This window comes from Salvia hispanica, chromosome 6 (assembly GCF_023119035.1).
Source record: "Salvia hispanica cultivar TCC Black 2014 chromosome 6, UniMelb_Shisp_WGS_1.0, whole genome shotgun sequence".
NCBI lineage: Eukaryota > Viridiplantae > Streptophyta > Magnoliopsida > Lamiales > Lamiaceae > Salvia > Salvia hispanica.
Genome location: NC_062970.1, coordinates 44,411,339 through 44,437,573, shown reverse-complemented (window position 1 = coordinate 44,437,573; position 26,235 = coordinate 44,411,339). Strand labels below are relative to the sequence as shown.

Sequence of the window (26,235 nt, the reverse complement as noted above, 5' to 3'; positions counted from 1 at the left end):
AAAATATATATATTTCAGTTAAGTTGAAACAACAATTTTATTTTCTTAAGCAATAACTCAACAATATTGTTGCTTAGATCTCACTACAAAAAATAAAAATGTAGAAAAAATATTTAAAAGAATCCCAAAATTCCAGCACCGGCGTGCTTGGAATCATAACACGGGCCCTGCGTAGGTCACGAATAAATTCAACATTACCTATAAAGTAGTGCTCGGATATATTTTGAAAAATGTTCAAATTACTAGTGACCCGAGCACATTCTAGTGCTCGGATATATTCCGAAAAATGTTCAAATTACTAGTGAACCGAGCACATTCCAGTGCTCGGAATCTTTCGCTTAGAAAGTACTCAGAAGTATTCGATGAAACAAAAGTGATCAGAATTAATCTGACAAGGCAAATATATAGTAGTAGCACTTTTGGTGCTCGGAAAGTGCTAGACGTCTCCCTTTTTTTCCAAACACTTTTGTCTTATACCCGAACACTTTTTTTTAGTGGATCTCACAATTTTCGCATAAATACATCAAAATTGATTGTAAAAAACAACTAAATATAATGATCATGACATAGATTGCACCACAGACACACATTGAGATATTTTTGATTACTTGCTTTCATCTTTTAATTCTCACATAAACACATCAAAATTGGGTCGAATACACGACCAAATTAACAAAACGATCATGTCTCTAATCCACCTTGGAGTGGTTGATCAAGGCCATTTTGGCCACTAACATAAGCCACACGAAAAACATCGTACTTGATGTCGACCGCAAATCCATCAAAATAAGGAAGGATTCGGTTCCGAAAATCCGAGGCTAAAACGTACGTGTAGAACGAGTGCAGTGACTTCCACACCACAAGGCCTACTATTTTCGGCATGGTTTTCGACTTGAAGCAAACGCCGGCCGCCGCGCCTTCCATTTTGAGAAACTGGTCTTTGAATATGGCTAGAAATGCGTACGCGAAGCTCAACGCGTTGGACTCGCAGTCGCCGGAGAGGATGGCCGAGCTCATCGCCACCACGTCGCCGGTGAAGAACTTGGCCGCCGGAGAGCCGTCTCTCGATTCCCCGGCGTATGCGTCGAAGAAGCTGTGGTCGATTAAGATGGCCATGCTTTCGACCATATTTGTTAGGACCGAAATCTGGGATTGCAACAAAAAGCAAAATTAATGTTATTAGTTAGAGATAAATGGAAAACAATATTTTTAGTTATATGTGGTTAATTTTTTTTGAAATTGAACAATTTAGTACAGTATATTTTAGCACTGTTTTTTTCGACTTCGCATTTGATTTTTGTAAAATTTTTACTCAATCATATTATGTGCTTTCAATACTACTAAATAGGGAGTAAATATTAATGGCGGATCCAAGCAAGGTTAAGGAGAGTCTGACTGATTCTATCGGCGCCGGCAGCCTATGAAAGTCTATAAACACCAAATTCGGTTATTAGAGTTGTTGCTGACCCAATCCTTCGGTATAGGGGTTTATTTCCATTGCCAGCAACAATTGCTACACCACTTTTGTCTTTCGACGACAACGACAACCTTCTTCACTTTATTCAATCCACATAGAATAATTCTATATGCCTAGGAAATTGAGTGATTCCCCTTTTGTTCTGACTTAGAAATTGGCGAATTTCCTATAGATACTATCAAGATCAAGGAAGAGGTGTTCTGAATCCAACAATGAAATTCAATTTTCAAAAGCATCATATATAACAAAAATAAAACGGAGTTTTTTTGAACTCTGCAGGATGCTTATAAATCCAATGGACCCTTTTCCCATCGAATGAGACAGACTAAAGAAGGGAACCGCGTTGGATTCTTACGCTTTCATGTCACAATTAACCCCATTCATCCAATTAGGCGATTACTACCGGGATGAACCTAATCTGCAAACCGCAATATTGTCCCACAACACTCACAAGTCACAACAATAACACACAATTTTGTGATCCCAAGTTTCACAAAAAACACTATCATGAATTAAATAGGTTTGAAATTTACTTACAAGGGCTGCAATTAGGAGTTGCTTGTTCTCATCACTCCTCTTCATCCAAGCCCCATACCATACAATCTGCAATAGACACACAACACCACTAAATCGAATGACATCATCAATATACACGTGAAAACTAACAGAGAAATCGAGATGACCATTTGTCGGGTCAGGCTTACCATGCTCCCATGAATACTAGTAAATATAGAACTATGAACACATCCAAGGCTGTCAGTGTATGAAGAAAACTGCTTCAGAGCATCAATAAGAGAATCTACATAAACAATTGTTGGTCTAAATATGAAGAAGCTTATGTCCAAATTCCTGCTGTTAAAAGGAACATAACATGCCATTTTTTTTATCTCTACTATTTTCTGCTTTTTTCTTAGGGGATTTATGGATGATTATGTATATGAGAAGAAGAAGAAGATAGGGGACAAAAAATAAGTTAGAATTTTCTTGTGTTTGAATTTGAAGATAGTCAAAGTCATATCGAATTGATTGGTCATAGATTGGCTTCCTCTTGAGACCAAAATTATGATGAAAAAAAACTAATGAAAATGATGTTAATATTTGAATATAGACAAAGTCATATGCTGCATTGTATTAAGGTTCTAGAATAGTCCTTCAATTAGACTTATTTTACGTGGAAAGTTTGTTATAAAATTTCAATTGCGTGCTCGTTATGTCAATATATAGACACAATAATTGGTTACAAAAAAGAATTTGGCATGTTTCACTTTATATTTAGTACTAGTGCACAGTACCACTAGATAAGTAGGGTCCAAATTTATAGTACAAAATATTTAAAAATAATATATTTAAAAAAGTAATTGAAATAATATGAGTGAAAAAATAGTCAAAGGTCTTAAAAGGTGAAAATGATGTGGACTATAAAGTAATTACTCCAAATGAAAGTTCCTTATTTTTATGGATGAACTGCACACTAAAAACTTTTATCTTTTAATGATATGAAAACAGAAACGTATTACTTGTGTTGAACTTTTTTAAAAAGTAATTATAATTTAAGAATGCAAAAAAGTTATCCGTAACTTAGGACAAATTATCTTAATCTTTTATTTTACTAAGACGCTTCCATTTGTATTCCTAATTTTAATTGAGATATCAAGAATGAAAATGTTCTTTCAAGTATTGATGGTATATTTAAAAGTATAAATTAACATCTTTAATTGCATTAAAAATATTTTTAGCCTTTTTTTTTAATAGTGACATAAAAATGTTTGTTTGAGTGGAGATAGTAGTATTTATTTAAACACAAAATTCAAGTGTTATAGGTCAAAATACTTGGTAATGTTTCGGTTTAGCATTATTAATTCTGATGAAATTATTTGCAAGAAAATAAAGAAACAAGTTCTGCAATGCTTTTGCTCCTAATAATTATTAGGAATTTAGGACGGTGTTCTCTACTTACCCATTGTAATAATATAGCACTAATATAATCATATCCACATAATCACTCTAATAATCCACATGAAATATTAGATTATTAGGTGAAAGTGAAACTATTGAAATTTAGAGAAGGCATTGAAAAATAAAATAAATTCGTGAAACAAAATTGAATAGAAAAAATCAAACATAAAAGTCGTCCGAAAATTCACTTTTGTAATATAAAACGATTCCAACCAATCAAGTGCTGTCTCTTGTACATGAAGCAGCAGACTGAATTTGAATTTCAGAAACTTGCTTATTAAAAACAAAATATTGTGCTGAAAATTTCTTTTTCATCCTTATTTAGAAAAAAAAAATTCTTCTCTGTTATCCATTCTTTTCACTCCAAAAAAGGATAAGATTCCAAAACAATAATGAGATAATTACTCTTTTATCTGAGTGAAAAGAAGAATAAATTAATGATGGTGAAATTACCTAGATAAGGATGGAAACGTCTTATTACCCAAGTAAGCTGTTCAAATAATCTATAAAATCAAATAAAAAAATATACTATTAATGATTCTATTAGTCTAGGAAATTATTTTTGTTGGGCTTCACATAACTAATTTATCTATGAAATTATTTTTGTGGGCTTCACATAATTTTTCAGTTAACTCATTTTACTTGGGCCTAGCGTGGAAGGACAATGTGTTTAGCCACCGATATGTTGGGATTGGATTTTTAATATTACTACTACTAATATTTAAAACTATTTCTTGTTTATTCGTAATTTAATATCGTGATTCATGAAAAATTGCATATTTTTGTGCTCTCTTTTTCGATTTTATTATCACATTTACTAAGAAATGCTAAGATCGTCCCTCGAGTTTTTAATTGATTCAAAACTTCACTTTTTATTAGTAGTTTTTCATTATCACCCTTTTTTAAAATAAAATTAAAAACATTACTTCAAAAATATGGTGAGAAGTGATAATGAAGACAGTTTACGGTTTTCTCACCATGTATTATTATTACCAAATGCATTTATATATCTTGGATATAAATTATTGTTCTTTAAATAACAACACTACGCCGTTGAAGATAAATCTTGACACGTTTTAAACGTGACAAGTATTATTGTGCTTCTAGAAATTTGGGTTCAAATGATATGCAGTTGGAGTTTAGACATATCAACCGCAGACAAAGATCAGATACCTTTAATTACTTGTATCTTTGTGGCTGCATTGTCAATTTACAACCCCTAAGATTAGCATAATTAATATGTAATGTGATTGCCACAATTGTTGCTATGTGAGTGAGAGTAAGAGAGAGAGAGAGTTGAAAAGAGAGCATGGCTAGCTAGAATTTTGATCATACAAGTCTAGGACATGACTCCATTTGTCGAGAGATGGTCCAAAACCACTGCAAAGTACATAATCCAAACTCTTTTTTCTTTCTTGCGAGAAGCATTTATTTAGATGTCATTTTCTTGTGTTTGTTGAATTCTTATCATGAGCATAGGCTTTCACTTCACAGTTATCGTGTTTATGACACGTGAACAAGTGATCGTGGTTTCGGTCGGAGGAAATTTAGTCACATGGAAAAGTAAAAAGCATAAAGTTGTTCCACTGGTTAGCACAGAAGCTGAGTTTTGAGATGTGAAAAGTAGTAGTAATATCTATGAAGTTTTGGCTATGAAAACTTTTATTAGAGGTTGGTTTTCCTTTGTTACAACCTTGTCGATTATTTTGTGATGAAAGAACATGTATTAGTATTTGGGAGAAGCCCGTACAACATGTAGTGGCGGAGCCAGAAATTTTATGGTGGGGGGCCCAAATTACCACTAAAAAATTTATTAAGTCTGTTTAATACAAACGACATGAAAATAGCTCGAATGTGAGCAATATAAAAAGCCACGCGTGAAAAATGAAGGACGAAAAAAGTAATTAGTGACTAAAATTTTTAGAGCATAGCACCATTTTACTAATAATAACATATTTATTATATCAAAGTGTTATTTTCTATTCCAAACATTTTATAATTAAGGGCATCACATTAAAATTGATTTTATTAATCATATAATATTTTAAAATATTTATGCAATAGAAGAACTATTTTTTATTCTTAAAACTATAAAAATTATTTTTTTGATAAAATGATTTATACAAAATACTTGTAAAAAACATCAATGGAAGTTTCTAACGTGAGAAAATCCATGAAATATAAATGAATGTGAAAAAATCAACAAAAAGTACTTATTAGAAAAGAAAAAATAAAGCAAATGAACGGCAAGTATAGCTTTAAAAACAATTTTACTAATATTATAAATCTAATAAAATATGAATTTAATAAACAAAAATGAACCCATAAGAGAAAGAACAAAATTCCAAAATAATAAATATGCCACATGAGGGAATCGACCACACTACCTCCCGGAGGTGAGGCTGAAATTCGGACCAACTGCACTAGCTCATAGCATGTTCAAAACTGCATACATATATTACACAAATGGGTGAGGTGCCCAAGGACCCCTGGTCCCACCGTAGCTCCGCCTCTGACAACATGACAGAACTAAGTATATTGAAATAAATAGATACTTGATGAAGGAAAAGATCAAGATTATTATATTATTGAATTATCTTTCATATTCGGAAGGTATGAAGTGTGAGAGTGATAAGAAGACATGAATTTACAAGTTGTCGATAGGTCATAGGACACACACTACCTTGATCTAGAGCCTCAACATATTCATTTGAATGGGTTTGTTCACTTGCGTTCTATTTCATCTCGTGTTTTATGATATTCTTGCTACAATCACGAGTCAATAATAATAATAATAATAATAATAATAATAATAATAATAATAATAATAATAATAATAATAATAATAATAATAATAATAATAACTTGAAGCTAGAAAACAGCCTCAGATTCTGGGTCATGCGATTAAAAAATTAAATCTTTAATTTAAAAGGCTATAAATTATTTTCTTCCCTTCTATCTGCCATTTATGCATTACTTTTATGTTGATTTGACTACACAAGTTCATCATCTTACGCATTACGTTATGTTTATGACGTTTTTAATAATGGTTACACTATTGGTAATAGAATAATAATTCGAAGTTAGGCTCAAGTGGAGTGTCACACTTCTTATATTGTATGATATTTTCTTTACGGAGATTAATGATTGCAATTATTTTGCAAGCAAAGATGAGTACATAAAAGTAGATACAGAAAAAAAATAAATGAAGGGGGCTTTCTTTAAAGATTAATTTGAATCAAAGAATGCATCATGCATTGTCTCCTAATCCTATACCACACCTGCCTCTTTTCTCACACCTTTCCTTTTTTTCTCATTTCTGTTTATTTTGACAACATATATAGTAAGTAATAGGCTTTATTGGTGTATTTAGTTATAATTCTTTAATTGGAAATGAATCCGGAATTAGATCTTGACCGGTCATACGCACTCATACTTACTATATGCGCGAGTCGGATCCTAAAACAACCCGTGCGCTTCCCATGACCCGAGACATGGATACATAACTAGGGCTTTATTATTATACCTTCATTTCGATGTCTCTTCTTTATCTTCTTCTTTCTTTTATGTCTATAGATTATGGTAAATTTTTTGTAAGATTGGTATAGCTTAGGGTTGAATTATGCATTTTCAGCAAGATTAGATATTATAAGGGTTTATGTGGTGAGGAGCTAACAATATTCGAATATTAGCTCCCTCTGTTTACAAAGAGTTTAATAGTGGCTTGTTTAGCAAAAAATGCATATAAGAAACCAATTATAAGAATAGTAAGTTTTAATCATAAGAACAGTATATTTTAATCATAAGATCAATTACAATCAATCATGTATATCCATGATTAATCGATAAGATCAATTAAAATCAATCATGTTTCTATCCATGATTTTACCTACCATTACCAATTCCTACCCCCATTCTTTTTCCTAATAAATTAGCAATAAGTTATGTTTCTCAGACACAATCAAACACTAGAAATATATTATTAAATCAGAATCACTGATTGAGCTAATTGATTGGTAGTTCACTAGTTTGTGACTGTTGACCACGAATATGATTCAGTTCAAAATCCAGAAAACGATGAAAATTGGAATCAATCTCAAAAAATGAAAGTGATTATAAAATGAATCAATAAAATTATAATAAATGGAAATTAAAAATTGATGGATAAAATTTCTTTTATGACTGTGGTGGTCATTTGTGTTTATTCAAAATTTCAAACACTTTTCCATCACTTTTCCATATCACTATTGAGTCATTGACTATGATTAATTATTTTCTTTGTTCATCATGAAAGTCTTCATCTACTAGGGGATCAAATTAGAGTTAGGGATAAAACCAAAAATGAACAACCTATTTAATTTGAATACTAGATGGTTTAACAGGCCGGTCAAAGTGAAAACTCAAGTTTAAGTAGGTTGAAAGTAAATATTGCTCCATTCACCTATTATTAAACGTCTTACTCTGTTCGAGATATAAGAAATATGAGTAGAAAAGTTCATGAAATGTTAATCTCACTTCAATATACTCCTTTCGTCCTACAAGAATATGCATTTTTTCATTTTTAGTCCGTTCCATAAGAATATGTATTTTTTCATTTGGAAACTCTTTTCTTACTAATGAGGTGATACTCATTCCCCACTAATAATACTTTAAATTACGTTTTCTCTCTACCTCTCTCTTACTTTACCAAGTTTACATTAAAATTCATGCCGAACCCAATGTGCATATTCTTTGGGGATGGAGGGAGTAATAAAATAAAAAATAAGACATGTAATAATGGAACAATAAAAAAAATGAGACATGGAAGTAATCGAGGACAAATGGAATAATAACTATCACTATAGTATAATTGTGTGTTCTTGCCAATCATGGTAGTACTACTCCTTATTGTTAGTCCACATTAGAGTATAAAATAGTTTAGGTAAAATATGTAGCATATTAGGATCTAAAATTATTATGTCCACGAATAGGAGTCTCGTTTTTCCATTTTGGTCCGTCCGCGAATAGGAATCCCGGTTCATAATTACCATAAATGGTAAAAAGACCCCACATTCCACTAACCCATTCCACTCACGTATTATTTAAAACTAATATATACAAGTGGGACGGACCCCTATTTCACTAACTTTCTTCCACCCACTTTTCTTGACATTTCTTAAAACCCGTGCCAGAAACAAATGGGACTCTTATTCACGAACAGAGGGAGTACATAATACATACTATTATCATTCCCTTAGGCAATGTAATACCAAAATACCCATGCAAATGTACAATATTATACACAAAATTACGTAACAGTAAACATAAAAGTATAAAACTTCATGCATATAACATTCAAACTTCATTAATATGCACTTTTATGTACCCGACTGACATCCCTACATAAAACAACATGAATATAACATTCCAACTTGCATTAATATGCAGTTTCACATATAAACTGTCTTTATTCGAATCTCCGACCTATTGATTAGAGGAAAAACGTCTCGTTAATTAAGTTACGTCAAATTATCAAATTCCTCTAAAAAGCTTCATGTATAAAGTATAAACACATGCAAGCAGGCTCATATCATCAAACTATCTCCATTAGCAATCACTGCTCAGAAACAACCACTCCCATCGCCGGTGAATCACCGATTCACCGACGATGGATGACTCATGGCGAACGAGGATCGGAATGCCCGCTCCTCCTTCGCCCCCGCCCATACTCCACCACCTCCACCGGGAATCCACCGCCGACGCAGAAGAGTTCAGCGACGTCTTCGGCGGGCCCCCCCGAACGATCCTCTCCCGCCAATTCTCCCCCGCCTTCCCGCGATCGTCGTCGTCCTCCTCCTCCTCAACGGGCTGCTTCTACGAGGAGATTTTCCCGCCACCGGAGAAATCGGCGCCGCCTCCTCCGGGGCGGAGCTTGCCGGAGTTCAGGATCCCGAGCTATCAGAAACGGGAAGAAAACGGTTTTTACAGAGATATTTTCGGGTGGGAGGATGAGAGAGCGGCGAGGTCGAGATCGAGGTCGAAAGCGAGCTCTTCGTCGGTGCTTAGCTCGGAGGAGCTCAGCCCTCACCGGCCGTCCGATGTTGCCTCTTTCGCTTCGAAACTCAGGTAATTTTTTGTTCCTTTCCTTTTCTGTGCTAATTGCAACTGATTTTGCCTCTTTTTCCACGAGATTGGGCTGTAATTTCAAGCTAATTGTGAAAGATCATCTAATTGGAATAAATTAGGGTTTCAGAATTATCATAGGTGAAGCAAATTAGCAGAGCTGAAACTGAAATTTCAATTCATTTTAGGCCAATTAATGTGAGGAGTAGGTGGAATTCAACAAGCATAGGGCATGAAGATCAAAACATGATGCCGCCATTTTCAAGCAGCCATGGCTCAAACAGAGTGTCTGCAGATGACATGGAGCTCAACAACTCACCAGCATCTGCAGTTTCCTCAGTCTGTCACTCCTCGTTAGGGCGTGATGAGGACGATGTTTTGAGGGCGGACGAGGTGGAGGAGGAGGATGAGGTTATGAGCTCGTATGTGATTGAGATCAGCTCTGAGAACAGGGAAGGGACTTGTGAATCCAACGGTGTGGATGAAGCCATAGCGTGGGCGAAGGAGAAGTCCCAAACACATTATTCGGAGTGTGAGGCAGAGAAAACCACACATGGTTTGTGCTAGTTTTTCTCTTATTGCTTTGCTTCTTCTTAACTCTGTTTATTGATGTTGGTTGTGTCCTTTTGCAGATGTGTTGAATGGACATCAAGTTTCCGAGGGACATACAGACAGTTTTGGATCACTGGTATATTAGTTATGATTATAATGTGGTTTGTTCTTGCAGATTTTCTTCGTAGAAGTCTACTGTTTATGGTTGTGATCGCGTTCTCTGTTGTTCGTTTACAGGATAAGCAGCGGGTCAAGTGGGAAATAGTAGAAGAGGAACAACAACTTGAACACATGGTATATAGCTGCATTTCTATTGTGATCATACATTTATCTTCATTTTCCAAATTGCAACTAGAGATTGATAGTAACATGTGTGAGATCTCACCACAGTCGAGGCATTCTACTTTCAAGAACGCTTTCTTGAATCACACACTGCATCATCTTTAAGAACTTACCTCGGTTGGATAGTGCGTTGTGATCTAATAACATAGATCAGGAATGTAGTAATCCGTCGTTTGAACTTGTGATATAGTACTATGACATCAAGTCTCTGAGGGTTCTTGTAGATCTTTTTCTTTGCAGTCTACTGTTTATGGTGATCGCGTTCTCTGTTGTTCGTTTCCAGGATAAGCAACAGGTCAATTGGGAAATAGTAGAAGAGGAACAACAACTTGAATACATGGTACAAAGCTGCATTTCTACTGTCACCATACATAAACTAACTTTATTTTCATATCAGCAAGAAATGAGCTTCACTTTCCAAAATGCAACTAGGAATCTATAGTAACATGTATGAGAAGTTGTTCTTTCTTGAATCATACATTGCAACATCTTTTAGAACTTACCCCGGTTGAATAATGGCATTACGATCATGAAAGTAGTAACTAAACCCGTTGTTTGGACTCGTGATAATGAACTAACTCTCTCCAAATCGAAGCAGGAACACACAGAAACGGATGTTCTGGACGAGAAGATCAGGTTATGGTCTAGTGGCAAGGAAGCCGACATTCGACTGCTGCTTTCTTCCTTGCATCATGTGAGAAGATTTTGTTAGTAATCCAACTGCTAATCAACAGATATATAACTGTCTTTGCCACTCAGATCTTATGGCCTAACAGTGGGTGGTCACCGGTGCCCTTGGCAAATATAATCGAAGCCACTCAAGTGAAAAAAACGTATCAGAGGGCGCAACTGTGCCTGCACCCGGACAAGCTCCAACAAAGGGGCGCAACGCCCCAACAGAAGTACATTGCTGATAAAGCCTTCTCGATTCTTCAGGTCAGTTTGAACATTGCACAAGTTTGAAAATGGCCAAGATTCTTGTCTTGACTACTCATGATTTGATTGTAGGATGCTTGGGATGCATTCATCTCTCTGGATGTGTTCTAAACAATCGAAAAACAAGTGTTGATTTTTCGATATGCAACTTATGTATGCAGGAGAGATTTGAGGCTGAATAGATATGTTATGACTTGAGAGTGTGTTGTAACTTGGTAGTATATGCAAGACTGCTATATGATTGTCCCATTTTTCCATTTTCGTCTGTCCCACAAAATTTGTCTCATTTCACTTTTTACTATTTTTTGTAGTGGACCTCATACTCCACTAACTCATTCCTACTCACATTTTATTACTACCTTCTTTTTTAAAAAATAGGAATGTTTGAAACGACACGGGTTTTAATGCACAATTTGGTAAAGTAAGAGAGAGGGAGAAAAATTGGTAAAGTAAGAGAGAGAAAAAAAAGTAATGAAATTAATGTTACTGGATGATGGGGTCTACTTTATTAAGGGTATAAAAATTTCCTAAAATGGAAAGTTTGAAAGTTGCTATTTTAAGGAACGGCCTAAAAAAAGAAAGAGTTGCTATTTTTAGAAAACGGAGGTAGTATAAAACTAGTATATAAAAGTAGGACTCATATTCCACTAACTTTTAGGAGTACAACTCACTTTTCATTTCATTTCTTAAAACCCGTGTCTGGTCAAAGTGAGACAATCCTTGTGGGACGGAGGGAGTATTACTTACCCATGCTAAGCATAGCTTATAGCATCAATTTTATCATTGCTCCGGCTAGACATCACCACAGTTCATGAACCGCCGGTTCCCGATTAGGAACCGGCGGTTCCGGTTCAAAAAAATATGGAACGTGAACCGGCCCGCCTAGGGTCAGGCGGTTCCGGTTCCGGTTCCGGTTCAGTCACGGTTCCAAGCCGGTTCAAAACCGGCGGTTTCCAGACGGTTCCGGGGCGGTTCTGGTTCGGACCGCCGGTTCAATGCCGAATTTTTTTATTTTTTATTTTTTAATTTTATTCCGGTATAGTACTAATTGTAGAGTTGTAGGTGTAGTTGTAGTCTTGTACTATCGAATAAATAAATAAAACGAGAATGACAATTGACAAATTGAGTAGAAGTCGACATTGGAGTTGGAACAATTGGAATTTTATTGAAACAATCATACAATCATACAAATTTGAACGATATGTGAATGTCGATATTACAAATACAAATGTTGAAAATTGAAATTACAAAAGAATCAAAAGACTTAAATAAAAAAAATTGAAGCAAAAAACAATAAATTATAAATGTAAATAGATAGTATATATATATATATATACTCTTAGTCGGCATGCCTACGCCTGCATGCCTATACCCTAAAAGCTACCGGAACCGCCGAACCGGCGGTTACGGTTCTTGATTTTTCGTGAACCTAAACCGGCCCGCCTAAACCACCGACTCCTATCCGGTTCCGAACCGCCACCGCGGTTTCGGTTCCCGGTGACGGTGCCGGGCCGGTTCGGTTTGGTGACGTCTAGCTCCGGCAATTGAATTGTGATTCAATGTGTGTAAGATTGGTCTATTATTTATTTCCAAAAATAAGTTTCATACAAAAAAACATTTATATTCATATTCAAATTTCATTTAATTTTTTGGAAGTAATTATCTTGATTTATTAAATTCACACAAATTAAAAGATTGAAATAGATATACTTAATTCATAAAATAGATTGGACCTTAAAAGCCCACTTCACTAATGGACTACTTGTTGGGACTAGCTTCAAGCCCAACACAACAACAATTACATGGATTCTATGGGATCGCATTTAGCCAATCTCAGCAGCTCATGTGGGATTGGAGCAAGTCGCTATCAATCACTTTCCTTAAATTCCTGCAGAAAGATTCCTGTCTCAATCATCACTGATCACCGATCAATTAATTAACCCTCACCCGAGATGATGTCGGTGAGAGGGATCGCGCGGTTGGCGAAATCCCGTGGTCGATGGGTCTACTCTTCTCTGGAAAGCGCGCCGTTGCTGCTCGAGCTCCCCTCTCACTTTCGAAACCCTCTTCAATCTTCTCCCCAGGTGAATTCACGCGACTCGTGTTTGAGTAGTGGGAGCTAATTTTTTAGGGCTTGCTTTTAAAATGATTTCTTCATTTGTTAATTTGATGATCGAAAATGAGCTGTTTACTTAATGGAGCTTGCTTGTATTGGTTAAAGTAACAGTCTTTATCAATGATTGGGATGGTTTTTTAAATAAAAATTTTGTCTGTAGGATTTGAGAGATAGAGGAACCCTCTGAATACTTATGTTCTGATAAATGAAAAGGGATCTATAGCTTGGTGATTTGGTGCCATTTGTTTAATTGCAATTGGTATATGTTGTACCTTTACATTGTAGGATTATTATATTTGCTTTGTTACTGTTTATTAGTAGGTTTTGGGTTGCAGAGTTATTTATTCTTGGGGGTCAAATGCCTATAGTACCGCCGGGCAACAGGCTCAGCTTCGGAGCAGCTCTGCAGTTGAGGTCAGTGTAGTGATATTGTGTTGATAATTGATATTCAAATTGATTGCAAATAACTTAGTTAGACTGCATTTACTTTTCATTTCTTTGAAGTATATTGTTGTGGATGCGCTTTATTGTTTGGCCGACCTTCTTTTTTGTATGGCAGGAGCAAGTAGACCCGTTTTCTCTAGTTGCTGATGAACTGTCGATTCTCGCGGATCACTTGAGGTCTATGGTTGTTGCGGAGGTATGGCATTTACCTTGATTCTGTTTTCGAGAGATAGATGTGTAAGTAAGGTGATTCGTACTTATTTCATTTCATCTCATACAGGTTCCCAAGCTTGCCTCTGCCGCAGAGTATTTTTTCAAATTTGGAGTTGAAGGAAAAAGATTCAGACCCACTGTAAGATGCTCCTTTCTATCTGACTTGTGCATTGCCACTTGTTAGTTGTTACACAGCTTTTTTTAACTCTTTTGTGCTCTTGTGCAAAAATTGAAAGAATCAGTATTTAACCTTTTGTGCTGGCCCGTTTTACTAGCTAGACAGGATTTTTAAAAATTTTTGTAAATGATTTACTTATGCAGGTCCTTTTATTGATGGCAACGGCTCTAGACTTACCAATCCAGAGGCAAACTTCTGAGGCTGCAGTCAATGCCTTGTCGACAGAGTTGCGTACAAGACAACAGTGCATTGCTGAAATAACAGAGATGATCCATGTTAGTGGCTCTATTTTGCCAAAATTGTATGGAGAATCAGTCTATTCAGGACCTTAAAGATTGTATCTCTGTTTGTAGACTTGTTATAGTTCAGTTGCTAGTGATAAGATTTATGATATTATTATGCATTTGTCCTGCTTTCAATTACTCAGTACGTCTTGTATGGCTGAGTTCTCGTTTAGTAATATCCATGTAATATAATAGGTTGCCAGCCTCCTCCATGATGATGTGTTGGACGATGCTGATACAAGGCGGGGTATTGGCTCTTTGAACCATGTGATGGGAAATAAGGTACATGGTTTCTATCCTTTTCAAATCCCTTGACTATAAGGAAAAAGTGGCAATCGACTTGCTATTCGAATCAAGATTATCTTGGTCCTATCATTCTGCCATCTTTACCTTTTGAGTTAAACTTTATTCGTCTACTGAGTCATGTCTTCTTTGTTAAAATTGTAGTTAGCTGTGTTGGCCGGAGATTTCCTGCTATCTAGAGCTTGTGTGGCTCTTGCTTCCTTGAAAAACACAGAGGTACCCTATAAGTCGAGTATCATATACATGCTCAAGAATCACACTAAATATCATTTACGTTTTCTTGTTATTATTACAGGTTGTTTCACTCATAGCTAAAGTCGTGGAACATCTAGTCACCGGTGAGACCATGCAAATGATGACTACATCTGATCAGCGCTGCAGGTATGCTGCTAGTTGGGCTTACGTCTTCTTTTTTGTTTGGCTTTTCTCTCAGATCTTGGTAGCTTGCAGAAAAAGATCACATGATATAAATAACTGGTCTCCTTTAAGATATTTTTCTTATCTTTTGTTTGTTCTTCTTAAAATATCGCGTGGTTTGTTTTGGCAGCATGGAATACTATATGGAAAAGACATACTGCAAAACTGCATCATTGATATCCAATAGTTGCAAGTCTGTCGCTCTTCTTGCTGGACATTCGGCAGAAGTTTCAAATTTGGCTTTTGAGTACGGCAAGAACTTGGTTTGTACTACTTTTTCCTGTTGTCGTTCTTGCTTTTATGTAAAATGAAATTGAGAGGGTATGTTATGTGTTTTGACTTAACTAATAGCTCTATCTTGAAATCTTGTTTGCATGTGTCTGCAGGGGTTGGCATTTCAGTTGATCGATGATGTTCTCGATTTCACCGGCACATCAGCTTCTCTCGGGAAGGGGTCTTTGTCCGACATTCGCCATGTAAGTATCTCCATTACCATTTTAGCCTGTTTTCCTGAACAACTACATCACAGTGACATTTCAAATAATTTCTCTAGGGGATTGTTACTGCTCCTATATTGTTCGCTACTGAGGAATTTCCTGAGCTTCGGGTGATTGTCAATCAAGGATTCAAGAAGTCTTCAAATGTGGACCGGGTAAGTTTTGCTATCGTGTGTCAACGGTTGATTATTTGGAGTATTGAGTCCTCTATCTCTATGTATAGGCTCTAGAATATCTCTCAATGAGTAGTGGAATTCAGAGAACTAGAGAGCTAGCAGCAAAGCATGCTAGGCTCGCATCAGCTGCTATCGACGCCCTTCCAGAAAATGAGGATGAGGTCGTGCAGAGGTCAAGGCGGGCGCTTGTTGAATTAACACACATAGTCATCACCAGAACAAAGTAGAACAGATACACAAACATGATTTAGATCATTGTGGCAGTTTTCGCTCATCTATTTTTGGTTGCACCGGACACGTGTTAGTTTGACTGATCGTTTCCGCGGCCGGCATTTCATTGCTATGCTCCGAATAAAAATGTCTAAATTTTCTCATGTAAGAATGAGAAGGTTTTATACCATTTGTAAATCTATTAAGAAGATAGTACTTTGAAACTTTTTGTATTGTGATACTTATGCTTTTTAATCGAGGCAGTCAAATTTTTCTCTTCATTGTATATTTGAAACAATTATTCTCTATAGTACAGTGTAATCTTCTATCTGCGGCAGCAATTTTGGAAACTTAAGTTTCTCCAATTTCTACTCATTCATGGCATCAACTCTTAATTTCAATCATGCTCCGACCTATCTCTCGTCTCACCTTCCTCGCAGTCGCGATCTCTCTGTACTCTTTCGTTCGCTCGAAATCTCCGATATCCGAGTAGAAGTACGACGCCTGCAGCCAGCTCGAAGGGTTCTCCGGTTGCAGATCTATCAGCTTCTTGGCAGCTCGACTCCCGAGTTGTTCTTCCCGATGATTTCTGCAGCTCCTCAGAACAGAGCTCCAAATCACAAAATCATCCTCCCATGGAGTGTCTTTCATCATCTCTGTTGCTTCTTCTAGTAGCCCTGCCCGGCCGAGAAGATCGACCATACACGAGTAATGTTGCCTCTCCGGCTCTAGGCCGTGAATCGTCTCCATTGAGTGGAAAACCGTTCTCCCCTCTTCAACGAGCCCCGAGTGGCTGCAGCCCATTAGGGCACTCAGGAATGTCACCTTGTCGGGCTTCAGGCCTTTCCGGATCATCAAATCGAGCATTTCAAGGCACTCTTTTCCCTTCCCGTTTCGCGCTAGGGCACTGATAACCGAAGTGAAACATATCACATTCGGGGACGGAAGCAGATTGAAAACACGGCAGGACAATCCGACCTCCCCGGCTCTAGAGTATGCATCAATCAGAGCACACGCTACTGCAGCATCGGACTCAAAGCCCGACTTCACAGCGCAGCAATGCAGCACCGTGCAGCCAGATGAGCCGGCTAGGGCTTTCAAAGCCGAAGAGAGACTCACTTCATCAAACCCTATCCCCTCATCAACCATCACACCAAACAAATCAACAACATCCTCCAAGAGCTCAGACTTCAGCAAAGATGTCATGAGAGAGTTGCAACACTCGACATTCCTCTCAAGAACCCCGTCAAATATGCCAACCGCATCCCCAATCTCCCCACATTTCCCGTACATGTCAATCAACGCGGACTGCACAAGAACAGAGTCGAGCCCTGCCTTGAGAACAGAGCAATGAGTTTGTTGCCCAAACACCAAATCCCTAGCCGCACTAGACACTTTCAAGAACCCCAAGAACGAACAAGCCGAGGGCTTCTTATCCCACAAACGCATTTCCCTGAATGCTTCAAGGCCGTCACGTATACACCCACTCGCTGCACAAACAGACACCAACGAGTTCCAAGAAATTACATCTGAAGGCGGGATAGCCTCAAACACCTTCCTCGTCTCTACCAAACTCCCACAAGCGGAGTAAAAATCCACCAAAGCATTCGCCACGAACAAATCTGAATCAACCAATCCTCCCTTGATCACACAGCAGTGCAGCTGCATTCCCCCTTCTAAACACCTCTCGTAGCCACAGCCCCGAATCAGATAACAATACGTAACCCCATTAGGCTCCACACCTTCCAACCTCATCTCATCATACATTCTAAACAGCTCATTCACTCCCCCCGTTTCACACATTCCACGCAGAGCAACGTTCCATGTAGCCAAATTTCTCTCTTGCAATTTACCAAACAATCTCAGAGCAACGCCGGTGCAGCCCATTCGCAGATAGAGATCGACGAGGGCCGAGCCAACATACACATTTGTGCTAAACCCCAAAACAACAGCTCTGCAGTGAACCTCACATCCTTCTCTAAACAACCCTTTCGAGCTGCAGATGCTGAGAACAGTCGAAAACGTCGATGAGCTCTCGACACAACAATCGAGAACCATCTGATTGTACAAACTCAAGGACTCTGTTAGTAAGCCAAGGCGATAATGCCCTGAAATCATGATGTTCCAAGTAATAACATCTCGTTCAGGCATTTCATCGAACAGTTTCAATGCAGAATCTAAAGACCCGGATTTTAGCAGGCCGCTGATGATTCTGTTACACGAGTAAATATCAGTGTTGGGATTGGAGAGGACACGCACTGGGTGATTAAAACTGCGCACAAATGCAGGTTTATGAATTCGAGAAATAATTGCTTTTGCTCTTGCACAGAATAAGAGAAAGTTCAGGTTTGTCATCAAACAGACTAATTTGTTATAAAACTAATTGGTTTAAGGAATTTGTATATAAATATTTGTCATTTTTATTGTGAAGAGATTTGCCCTTAATAATGTCCCTAATTATTATCTTAATTTGTGACATCCCTAACCCGAAACATGCATTATTTTGCATATTAGCATATTTTATTGTAATTGAATATTACATATTATTTGCACTAGAAAATACTAAATTAGTAGCATTAAAATAACATGATAATTAATTGTGTGAAATTAATATGAATTGTACATGCACATATATAAGTGTACGTGTGTGTAGAGTACATGTGCATGAAATATATACACATATGTAGTTAATCTCATAATTGTATCTCACACACTAATAAATACTACTATTAATAATATAAAAGAAATAAGGAGAAGGATAATGATGTATCAATTTAATAATAGATTATTTACTTCTACGTGTCAAATTATAAGATTGCATGCACAATATTTGTACGAGTCATGCAACTTATAATAATAGTTAAACAAATTGGATAGGCTTTGATGATATCATATACGTGGCCATATTAGAACGATTATGCTTAAAAATCTAGGAGAAACTGCTTTTATAAATTTAATTCTTTTATCGAGGGTAAGGAGGAAGTAAACCGACCCATGTACAAATATATATACCAACAATTTTTATGTTAGGAGGGGATTTTTTTTGGAAAAACGAAAAGAGAGAAAGAGGTTGGAGAGTAACATTAAGAATAATGCTTTAGGAGGGAAGGTTGAGAACAAAACAGGAAAGCAATGGTCCAGGGTCGTAATTTGATTATCTTCACGATCAGGTGTGTATAAATCACACTTTTAATTTTACATGTTTTATGTGCTTCTTGCTAGATATTTATATAAAGTGAATAATTGGACTATATGATATGACTCTGATATGATTATGAGTTTTTTTTTTTATATCAATGGTTGAATATGATAGAAATATGCAATTGATGCAATTGATATGTTTGCACATGGTTTGGAAATATTTGAATCATTGAATTAAAAAGGATCTGTGACAATCATGCCCTGGGTCTGATATCAATGGCAATGGACCTACGGGTCATATATACAATGGCAATGGACCTTCGGGTCATATATATGTATACAATGGCAATGAGACCTACGGGTCATATATATAATGGCAATGGACCTTCGGGTCATATATATATGTACAATGGCAATGAGACCTTCGGGTCAGATACAATGGAATCCCGGGCAGATGTCAGGCTTGATCTGTCACAGAATAATAAACTGAACAGAGTGGCATATGCATATCTATATAGAATCATCTTTTATTTTGTTGAACATATGTTACATATATATTGGTTAAAGAATATAATTGATTGTTTGTGATGTGGAATTAAAGGTAAGGTTTATATACACTGAGTTGTGGCTCATATAAACCACTAATATTTTTCAGGAATAAGATATCAATGATGCGTGGGTTGATGTGAGTTATAGTTATTATAAGGGTCGGCGGCTGACACATTTTGACAACCTTCTCCTCCTCATCGTTTTTGCATGTAGATAAATGTATAGTATATAGAGTGGTGAGAGGGCCCCACTACTGTTCAGAATATTTTAAAATATGTACTTGATAAATGTTGATTTTTGAAATTATATAATATGTGTGCTTTTGTTGGAATTTGAATATAATTATAGTAAGTGCATAAGTCATAAGGGTTGAGGTGTGACATAATTAGTATATTTTTCATTAAAATTGATTGATTATCAATTATTAGCCAATTCATATGTAAACTCACTGTCCATCTTTAACTTCAGAAAAACCATACACTTAGTGATTATTAATCGAAAACACGTTCTATCTGCAAATCATAGTAGCAATTATTTATATACATTATGCTAATTTGTTACACAAGCAAATCAAATGTTCAGAACCACCACAATTTTGCAATTCCATAATGTTTATATAGTAGTATCAAACAAAGCAAAGAATACAAGTAGACTAGGTCCACGACGTTCGATATTACGTTGTTGAGACGTCTGTGCCTGCAAAAAGATCAACGATATGATGCACGACACAACAATGATTTACAGACCACAAGAAAATTATACGCGTACCATTACTCCTTTCTTCTTTTACTTCATCGCCTGTGTTCCATACGATATCTTTCAACCCAGTCGAAAGGTTCTTGTAAAACTGCGTAAGGAGAAGAAAAAGGAGATTATTAGCTAACCCTGTTTCAGTTTCAAAGCATTTCATTGATTGAATTGCTTAGAACTAATAGGGATGTTTGTGAAATCGATCCTCTTTCGTCTTCCAAGAAGATCCAATATTTGCAGACAAAATCTCATGAGATCGCCTTTCGTCTTAATGTTGAATGGAATAATACCTTGTGGAATTCTAACGTATCTCCCCCGGACTTGCGAAGCTCAACCATGTGAAGTGATGGAGCCACTTCAAAAATCTGCAACATCATTTGGAACCAAGACTATTACAAAAGTGTTGCAGAACATCACTCTCTCTCTCACACACACATAAACACAAACACAAACACAAAATATATCTCTTCTAGCAAGATAACAGCTGACATGTAATTTGGTTCAACTGTAATGTATGTATGCCTTGTAGGGTGTGTAATTGAGTGAGGAGTCGAGATTCGAGAAGAACTTTAGTTCACATACCTCTGTCGCAATGGATAGGTGGCCCTTCCGCCCAGATTTCTCCCCATAAAGTTTCATCTAAATGAAATGGCAAACCAAGAACTAATGAGATTATAATGAAATGTATAATTAGGAAAACTAATGTATGAAGCTTAGTCATCAAACCTTGTAGTTATTTTTCTTCACATCAAACCCCATAGGCCCGGCAGTTTTCTCAATTTCCGATATGATCTCATTGGCTGGGCGTTTAGATGCAAATCGTGTTTCTCGCTTCACAAGACCCTGAAGTAGGAGGAGATTTGAAGCATGTTAATTAAATATGTCGAAATAGTGAGTCTCACTTTTTACTAATCGACTAACTACGCACTAAGCATACCATTTGCTTTTCGAAGAGGGAGTTGAGATTGAGACCCTGTGCGGTGGAGATGAGCTCAAAGGCATTCATAGCCACTGGTGCGGCTGGGGGCCCTTCGTCGCGCCTCTCCACAACGAGGTTTGGAGAGTCCTGGACGCAAATTTGGTGAGTGGCGAAATATCATAATTCCTTCGAAACAAAGAAAAAAACTGGTAGCCAAACTAAAATCCGTACCGCTGATTCATTAAAGATAGAATTGATATCGTCGTCGAGGATACCTTCCTCTTCTTCATAAACAGGTGCCTTGAATCCTTTCTTGAACCACTCATTCTTGAGGAGTTCATTGATCGTAATACGCTGCATTGAGTGGCAAACGAAGCATAAGGACTTGTGACTGAATAATAAGAAGCGGCTACAAGAGAAAACCAGATTTATCACAAGAGGAGTGTGCATACGGTGGACGGCTTGGGATCCAGAATTCTTTTGATTAGTTTCTTTGCACTCGAGGAAAACCATGAAGGGCACGTGAAGTCCGCCTTGACTATCTGCAATGAAGTTAAACCGCAAGCTCAACAGACGTTGCCAAGATAGCACGCAGTTTCATGCCCAGTTTCTATGCTTGAACTCATCAAGTCATCATGCATGTAACGGGAACGACAAATTCCCAGGCGAATATCATGAAATACGGCATATACCTTTTTGTAGAGTGACATAAGATTCGAGTCATCAAAGGGCAGATATCCATCCATGAGTACAAAAAGTATAACGCCACAAGACCATAGGTCAGCCTTGGCTCCATCATAGCCCTTATTGTCGATCACCTGTGACACGACGGAGATCAAGCAGTTCAAGAAACAGTAAAACAGCACCGATTGAGCAAAAAAAAAGGTCGTGTACCTCTGGAGCAACATAATTTGGTGTCCCGCATGTTGTGTGAAGCAATCCATCTTGCTGATAAATGATTAAGAAAATGAATGACAAAAGAATAGAGGAAACATTTCATCTAGATTATCCAAATGCCTCACCGTACGAAAAAAAATGAACAAATTGTAGTACCCGAACTTGTTGGGGTAGGGCGCTTAAACCAATATCCGAGACTTTGAGAGCACCATTGGCATCAAGCAGCAAATTCTCCGGCTTTAAATCAAGAAAGCAATATAATAAATGACAAGCTTTTCATTTTAATGAACAAGTCAAGAAGCTACATGGATCCAAAGAAGACAAAGAGGAAATTGCAGTCACCTTAAGATCCCTGTGGTAAACACCCCTGCTGTGGCAATAATCGACCGCGTTGACGAGCTGCTGAAAATATTTCCTTGCTTCGTCTTCTTTCAGCCTGCCTCGACTAGCCTAACAACAAGAAGGCAAAAACAACATTGCACCTCATAATTTTTTTTTTTTTTTTGAAAGTATGTGAAGATTAGTGAGACTTACAATCTTGTCAAAGAGTTCGCCACCAGTGATGAATTCCATGACTATGAATATCTTCGTCTTGCTGGCCATAACCTATAGAAGAAGCCAGTCGATAAGCATGCATCTCAAGATCAAAGCACCTAAAACCCATACCACATTATGAAAAATGGAACCTCGTTAAAGAGACCTGAGTACTGACCTCATACATCCGGATAACATTAGGATGCCTTATCAATTTCATCGTTGCAATTTCTCGCTTGATCTGCAATGGCAACGATACATGTTAGAACGATACGAATGCACAGAACAGATCAAGTCCCCTAAAACCTATACACAATAATTCTTGATAGATCAAGAAGCACATTCTGATAATTTGAAGCAGGAATCAACTTCTAAACACGCAGATTCCGGATACAAAGATATCAAACTTAAATCAATTAGCTATAACACTATTCCAACTCTTTAACACATTAGATTGTCCTAAAATTCATCACAACCATAATTTCATAAGCATAAAAGTTAAAACAAATCAAGATACCAAAGTAAACCACACAAACATCCAAACACACACAAAAAAAAAGATTAAAAGGCTAAAGATTCCAAACAGAAATAACTATATAATCCACTCCAAACAGCACACCTGATCAATCATCTTGTGTTTGAGAACCTTCTCCTTATCAAGAATCTTGATTGCCACACTCTCACTTGTTTCCATATTCTTAGCAAACTTCACTTTGGCAAAACTCCCCTCTCCCAACGTCCTCCCCAATTCATACCTCCCCACGCGCGTCCGGCTACTGCCGCCGCCGCCGCCGCCGCCGCTGCTGCTTGGTCTCGATGATCTCAACACCATCTCCCCTTTATCCGTATCTTTATCGATATGTAATGAATCAATCCCAAAATTCCCCCTTTGTGGCCTTCACCTACAAGATCCCTTCAAGGGATTCTTGAATCACAGCTACAATAACCTCTTCTTCTTGCAAGGTTGCCACACCTGGCACTTTACCATCTTCATCTTCACTCTCCGATTGAAAAAATTGGGCCAAAAAAGGCAAAATACTTCACACAAGAAATAAATCAGTTCAAGATTGTAGCTTTAATGGAAGAGCACACGGGTATATTTGTACAAATGGAAGAATTGAATAATGCAATCGCCATTAGAGATCGTTCAATAGCAGTAAAAGGTAAAAAAGGGTATAGGCCAAATTGGGGAAGAAATTGGAATCGAAATGGAAGGAATTGAACACAGAGAACGTTGATGTTAATCGAATTGGTTTAAAAATAAAATAATTTGATGAACAGGGCTATGAGCCTATAATGTTCGAATAATTTGAGTCTCCAATAAATCTCAATCATTGGACTACAAATAATTTGATGAGTGTAAATAGACTCCAATAAATCTCAATCATTGGACTACAAGTACTATAGTATTTTTCTACTCGATTTGCATTAATCTTTGTTTAATCGGATGTTATTCCTCAAAGTTGATTTTTTGCTAGATGTTTTTGTTTTTAATTTTTGTATGTATTCGAATTTGTTTTTCGATCTGAAAATAGATCAAATAGATGTAGATGTAACTTGCTTTTATCACGTGGGGTGTTCGGTTTACAGGATTGTATACGGTATTAAATTTGTATATGAATAATTATGGAATAATTAGTCATAACTAATCAACCCCCTATAGCTAACCTCCTATAATTAAAATAATCTCACAATTTAATCTTGGATTGTATCTTGGTAGTATTTTATTTTGGAAACCGAACACTCTGCAGTGTATTAATAAATAATAAAGGAAGATTGATGCCAGGAGATCATTAGGCTTAATTACCATTGATAATTACTCCTCCTCATACTGGAATTTAGACTAAAACTAATACTATTATACTTGCTAATGCTAATAAATCGACAAAGGTAATAAATTGTAATTTTATTTATTTATCGCTTTATTTTATTTTAGATCCTCAAACTACAATAAAAGTTAGATTATTGATATAAAATAATACTACCGACAAAATACACGTAGCTATAGATCTTGTACGTAGATCGATGAAGCACATCAACAAATAATTCAAGCTAGCTACTTGCAACCAAAATAAATCGTTATGTAGATTAAATGTGTTATAAATAGGGTAATACTGTAATTGACAAACAAAAGAACGTAAAAAGACACAGATTTACGTGGTTCACCAATGTTGTTGGTTACTTCCACGGGCAGGAAACAGAGAACAAATTGTATTCAGAGTGTTTTCAGATTATGGCTACAGATTGGATCTGTCAGATCACAGAATCATGTGCCCTACTCCCATATAAATAGGCACACATATAATCCTGTCATAATTCGAAAACATAATCCTATTCTAATTAGGAAACACAATCCTATACAAATTCAAGGCATACTAACAAATCTCCACCTTGACTTGAATTCTCCCTTGCAGACGCATCACTACAATGCTAGATGAACAGACTTCTCATTCTCTGCCTCAGATTTGCCATAAACTGAATTCATCTTGCAAACGCATCATTACAATGCCAGACGAAGAAACTTCTCCCAAATGTGTCGACCTTCACGTTCAGAGCAAACATCTTCGATTTACCAGAAAACCCTAGCAGCGGAATTCAAAACCCTCCCAAATGTGTCGACCTTCACGTTCAGAGCAAACATCTTCGATTTACCAGAAAACCCTAGCAGCGACCTTCACGTTCAGAGCAAACATCTTCGATTTACCAGAAAACCCTAGCAGCGGAATTCGGCGACCTTCACGTTCAGAGCAAACATCTTCGATTTACCAGAAAACCCTAGCAGCGGAATTCAAAACCCTAGTCCGAAAACCAGGCTCTGATAATTTGTTAGGATCGTCGACTGCAACAAACGTTTGATATTGTCCGCTTTGGGTCAAGCCCGCACGGATTGTTTTTGGGTCACTCCCAAAAGGCCTCAAACTAATTGGGGTTGGACAAGAATAATATACACCTTCCAACTTCCCTCAGACTCCCGATGTGGGATGGAGTTTGTACATAACAAATTTCCCCCTCAAACCAGATCACATCGGAACAGACGCAGTCGACACAAACATGGGTCGCGGCCCTACCCATACCAGTTTGTTATGACAAATAGGGTAATACTGTAATCGACAAACAAAAGAATGTAAAAAGACACAGATTTACGTGGTTCACCAACGTTGTTGGTTATCTCCACGGGCAGGAAACGGAGAACAAATTGTATTCAGAGTGTTTTCAGATTATGGCTACAGATTGGATCTGTC

General features: G+C 37.0%; 5 protein-coding genes across 8 annotated transcripts; 2 read left to right on the top strand and 3 right to left on the bottom strand.

The window, feature by feature from the left end:
* Positions 1-570: 570 nt before the first annotated feature.
* LOC125191611 lies at positions 571-2,389 on the bottom strand. Its single transcript, XM_048089005.1, has 3 exons — positions 2,182-2,389; positions 2,015-2,080; positions 571-1,146 (listed from the first exon to the last, which is right to left on the bottom strand). The coding sequence occupies exons 1-3, from the start codon at positions 2,353-2,355 to the stop codon at positions 682-684; spliced, it is 705 nt and encodes a 234-aa protein (XP_047944962.1). The 5' UTR covers positions 2,356-2,389; the 3' UTR covers positions 571-681.
* Positions 2,390-9,029: 6,640 nt separating this feature from the next.
* LOC125196463 (auxilin-related protein 1-like) lies at positions 9,030-11,622 on the top strand. Of its 2 annotated transcripts, none has more exons than XM_048094988.1 (8): positions 9,030-9,538; positions 9,724-10,091; positions 10,168-10,223; positions 10,325-10,381; positions 10,713-10,769; positions 11,028-11,123; positions 11,189-11,365; positions 11,438-11,622. In XM_048094988.1, the coding sequence occupies exons 1-8, from the start codon at positions 9,081-9,083 to the stop codon at positions 11,474-11,476; spliced, it is 1,308 nt and encodes a 435-aa protein (XP_047950945.1). In that variant the 5' UTR covers positions 9,030-9,080; the 3' UTR covers positions 11,477-11,622. The 2 variants fall into 2 exon arrangements, with proteins under 2 accessions (XP_047950945.1, XP_047950944.1); XM_048094987.1 differs by having other exon boundaries at positions 11,025-11,123.
* Positions 11,623-13,206: 1,584 nt separating this feature from the next.
* Positions 13,207-16,484, top strand: LOC125192799 (solanesyl-diphosphate synthase 1, mitochondrial-like). Of its 3 annotated transcripts, none has more exons than XM_048090452.1 (12): positions 13,207-13,449; positions 13,803-13,895; positions 14,041-14,121; positions 14,206-14,277; positions 14,460-14,591; positions 14,796-14,882; positions 15,048-15,119; positions 15,199-15,284; positions 15,451-15,583; positions 15,707-15,796; positions 15,874-15,972; positions 16,041-16,484. In XM_048090452.1, the coding sequence occupies exons 1-12, from the start codon at positions 13,318-13,320 to the stop codon at positions 16,218-16,220; spliced, it is 1,257 nt and encodes a 418-aa protein (XP_047946409.1). In that variant the 5' UTR covers positions 13,207-13,317; the 3' UTR covers positions 16,221-16,484. The 3 variants fall into 3 exon arrangements, with proteins under 3 accessions (XP_047946409.1, XP_047946410.1, XP_047946411.1); XM_048090453.1 differs by having other exon boundaries at positions 13,322-13,449; positions 13,800-13,895; XM_048090454.1 differs by having other exon boundaries at positions 13,342-13,449; positions 13,817-13,895.
* A 67-nt stretch (positions 16,485-16,551) lies between these two features.
* Positions 16,552-18,558, bottom strand: LOC125192797 (pentatricopeptide repeat-containing protein At3g57430, chloroplastic-like). Its single transcript, XM_048090450.1, has one exon. It carries the CDS (start codon positions 18,556-18,558, stop codon positions 16,588-16,590), a length of 1,971 nt encoding a protein of 656 aa, XP_047946407.1. The 3' UTR covers positions 16,552-16,587.
* Positions 18,559-20,384: 1,826 nt separating this feature from the next.
* Positions 20,385-24,257, bottom strand: LOC125192798 (CBL-interacting serine/threonine-protein kinase 23-like). Its single transcript, XM_048090451.1, has 15 exons — positions 23,613-24,257; positions 23,172-23,234; positions 22,994-23,065; positions 22,802-22,909; positions 22,616-22,696; positions 22,457-22,510; positions 22,255-22,380; positions 22,015-22,104; positions 21,794-21,916; positions 21,581-21,709; positions 21,370-21,486; positions 21,226-21,282; positions 20,934-21,008; positions 20,662-20,740; positions 20,385-20,589 (listed from the first exon to the last, which is right to left on the bottom strand). Exons 1-15 carry the CDS (start codon positions 23,823-23,825, stop codon positions 20,567-20,569), a joined length of 1,410 nt encoding a protein of 469 aa, XP_047946408.1. The 5' UTR covers positions 23,826-24,257; the 3' UTR covers positions 20,385-20,566.
* Between the last annotated feature and the right edge of the window lie 1,978 nt (positions 24,258-26,235).

What these genes read in the sequence shown, in the direction of transcription:
- LOC125192798 (XM_048090451.1), bottom strand. Translation starts at nt 23,825, where the DNA reads ATGGTGTTGAGATCATCGAGACCAAGCAGCAGCGGCGGCGGCGGCGGC. An exon ending in AACACAAGATGATTGATCAG is followed by an intron (nt 23,235 to 23,612) that starts GTGTGCTGTTTG and finishes TTGCCATTGCAG; the next exon opens with ATCAAGCGAGAAATTGCAAC. An exon ending in CCCTACCCCAACAAGTTCGG is followed by an intron (nt 22,511 to 22,615) that starts GTACTACAATTT and finishes ATCATTTATCAG; the next exon opens with CAAGATGGATTGCTTCACAC.
- LOC125192797 (XM_048090450.1), bottom strand. Translation starts at nt 18,558, where the DNA reads ATGACAAACCTGAACTTTCTCTTATTCTGTGCAAGAGCAAAAGCAATT.
- LOC125196463 (XM_048094987.1), top strand. Translation starts at nt 9,081, where the DNA reads ATGGATGACTCATGGCGAACGAGGATCGGAATGCCCGCTCCTCCTTCG. An exon ending in TGCTTTCTTCCTTGCATCAT is followed by an intron (nt 11,124 to 11,188) that starts GTGAGAAGATTT and finishes TTTGCCACTCAG; the next exon opens with ATCTTATGGCCTAACAGTGG. An exon ending in AAGCCTTCTCGATTCTTCAG is followed by an intron (nt 11,366 to 11,437) that starts GTCAGTTTGAAC and finishes ATTTGATTGTAG; the next exon opens with GATGCTTGGGATGCATTCAT.
- LOC125191611 (XM_048089005.1), bottom strand. Translation starts at nt 2,355, where the DNA reads ATGGCATGTTATGTTCCTTTTAACAGCAGGAATTTGGACATAAGCTTC. An exon ending in CTAGTATTCATGGGAGCATG is followed by an intron (nt 2,081 to 2,181) that starts GTAAGCCTGACC and finishes TGTCTATTGCAG; the next exon opens with ATTGTATGGTATGGGGCTTG. An exon ending in AACTCCTAATTGCAGCCCTT is followed by an intron (nt 1,147 to 2,014) that starts GTAAGTAAATTT and finishes TTGCAATCCCAG; the next exon opens with ATTTCGGTCCTAACAAATAT.
- LOC125192799 (XM_048090452.1), top strand. Translation starts at nt 13,318, where the DNA reads ATGATGTCGGTGAGAGGGATCGCGCGGTTGGCGAAATCCCGTGGTCGA. An exon ending in CTCTTCAATCTTCTCCCCAG is followed by an intron (nt 13,450 to 13,802) that starts GTGAATTCACGC and finishes GTTTATTAGTAG; the next exon opens with GTTTTGGGTTGCAGAGTTAT. An exon ending in GGTCTATGGTTGTTGCGGAG is followed by an intron (nt 14,122 to 14,205) that starts GTATGGCATTTA and finishes CATCTCATACAG; the next exon opens with GTTCCCAAGCTTGCCTCTGC.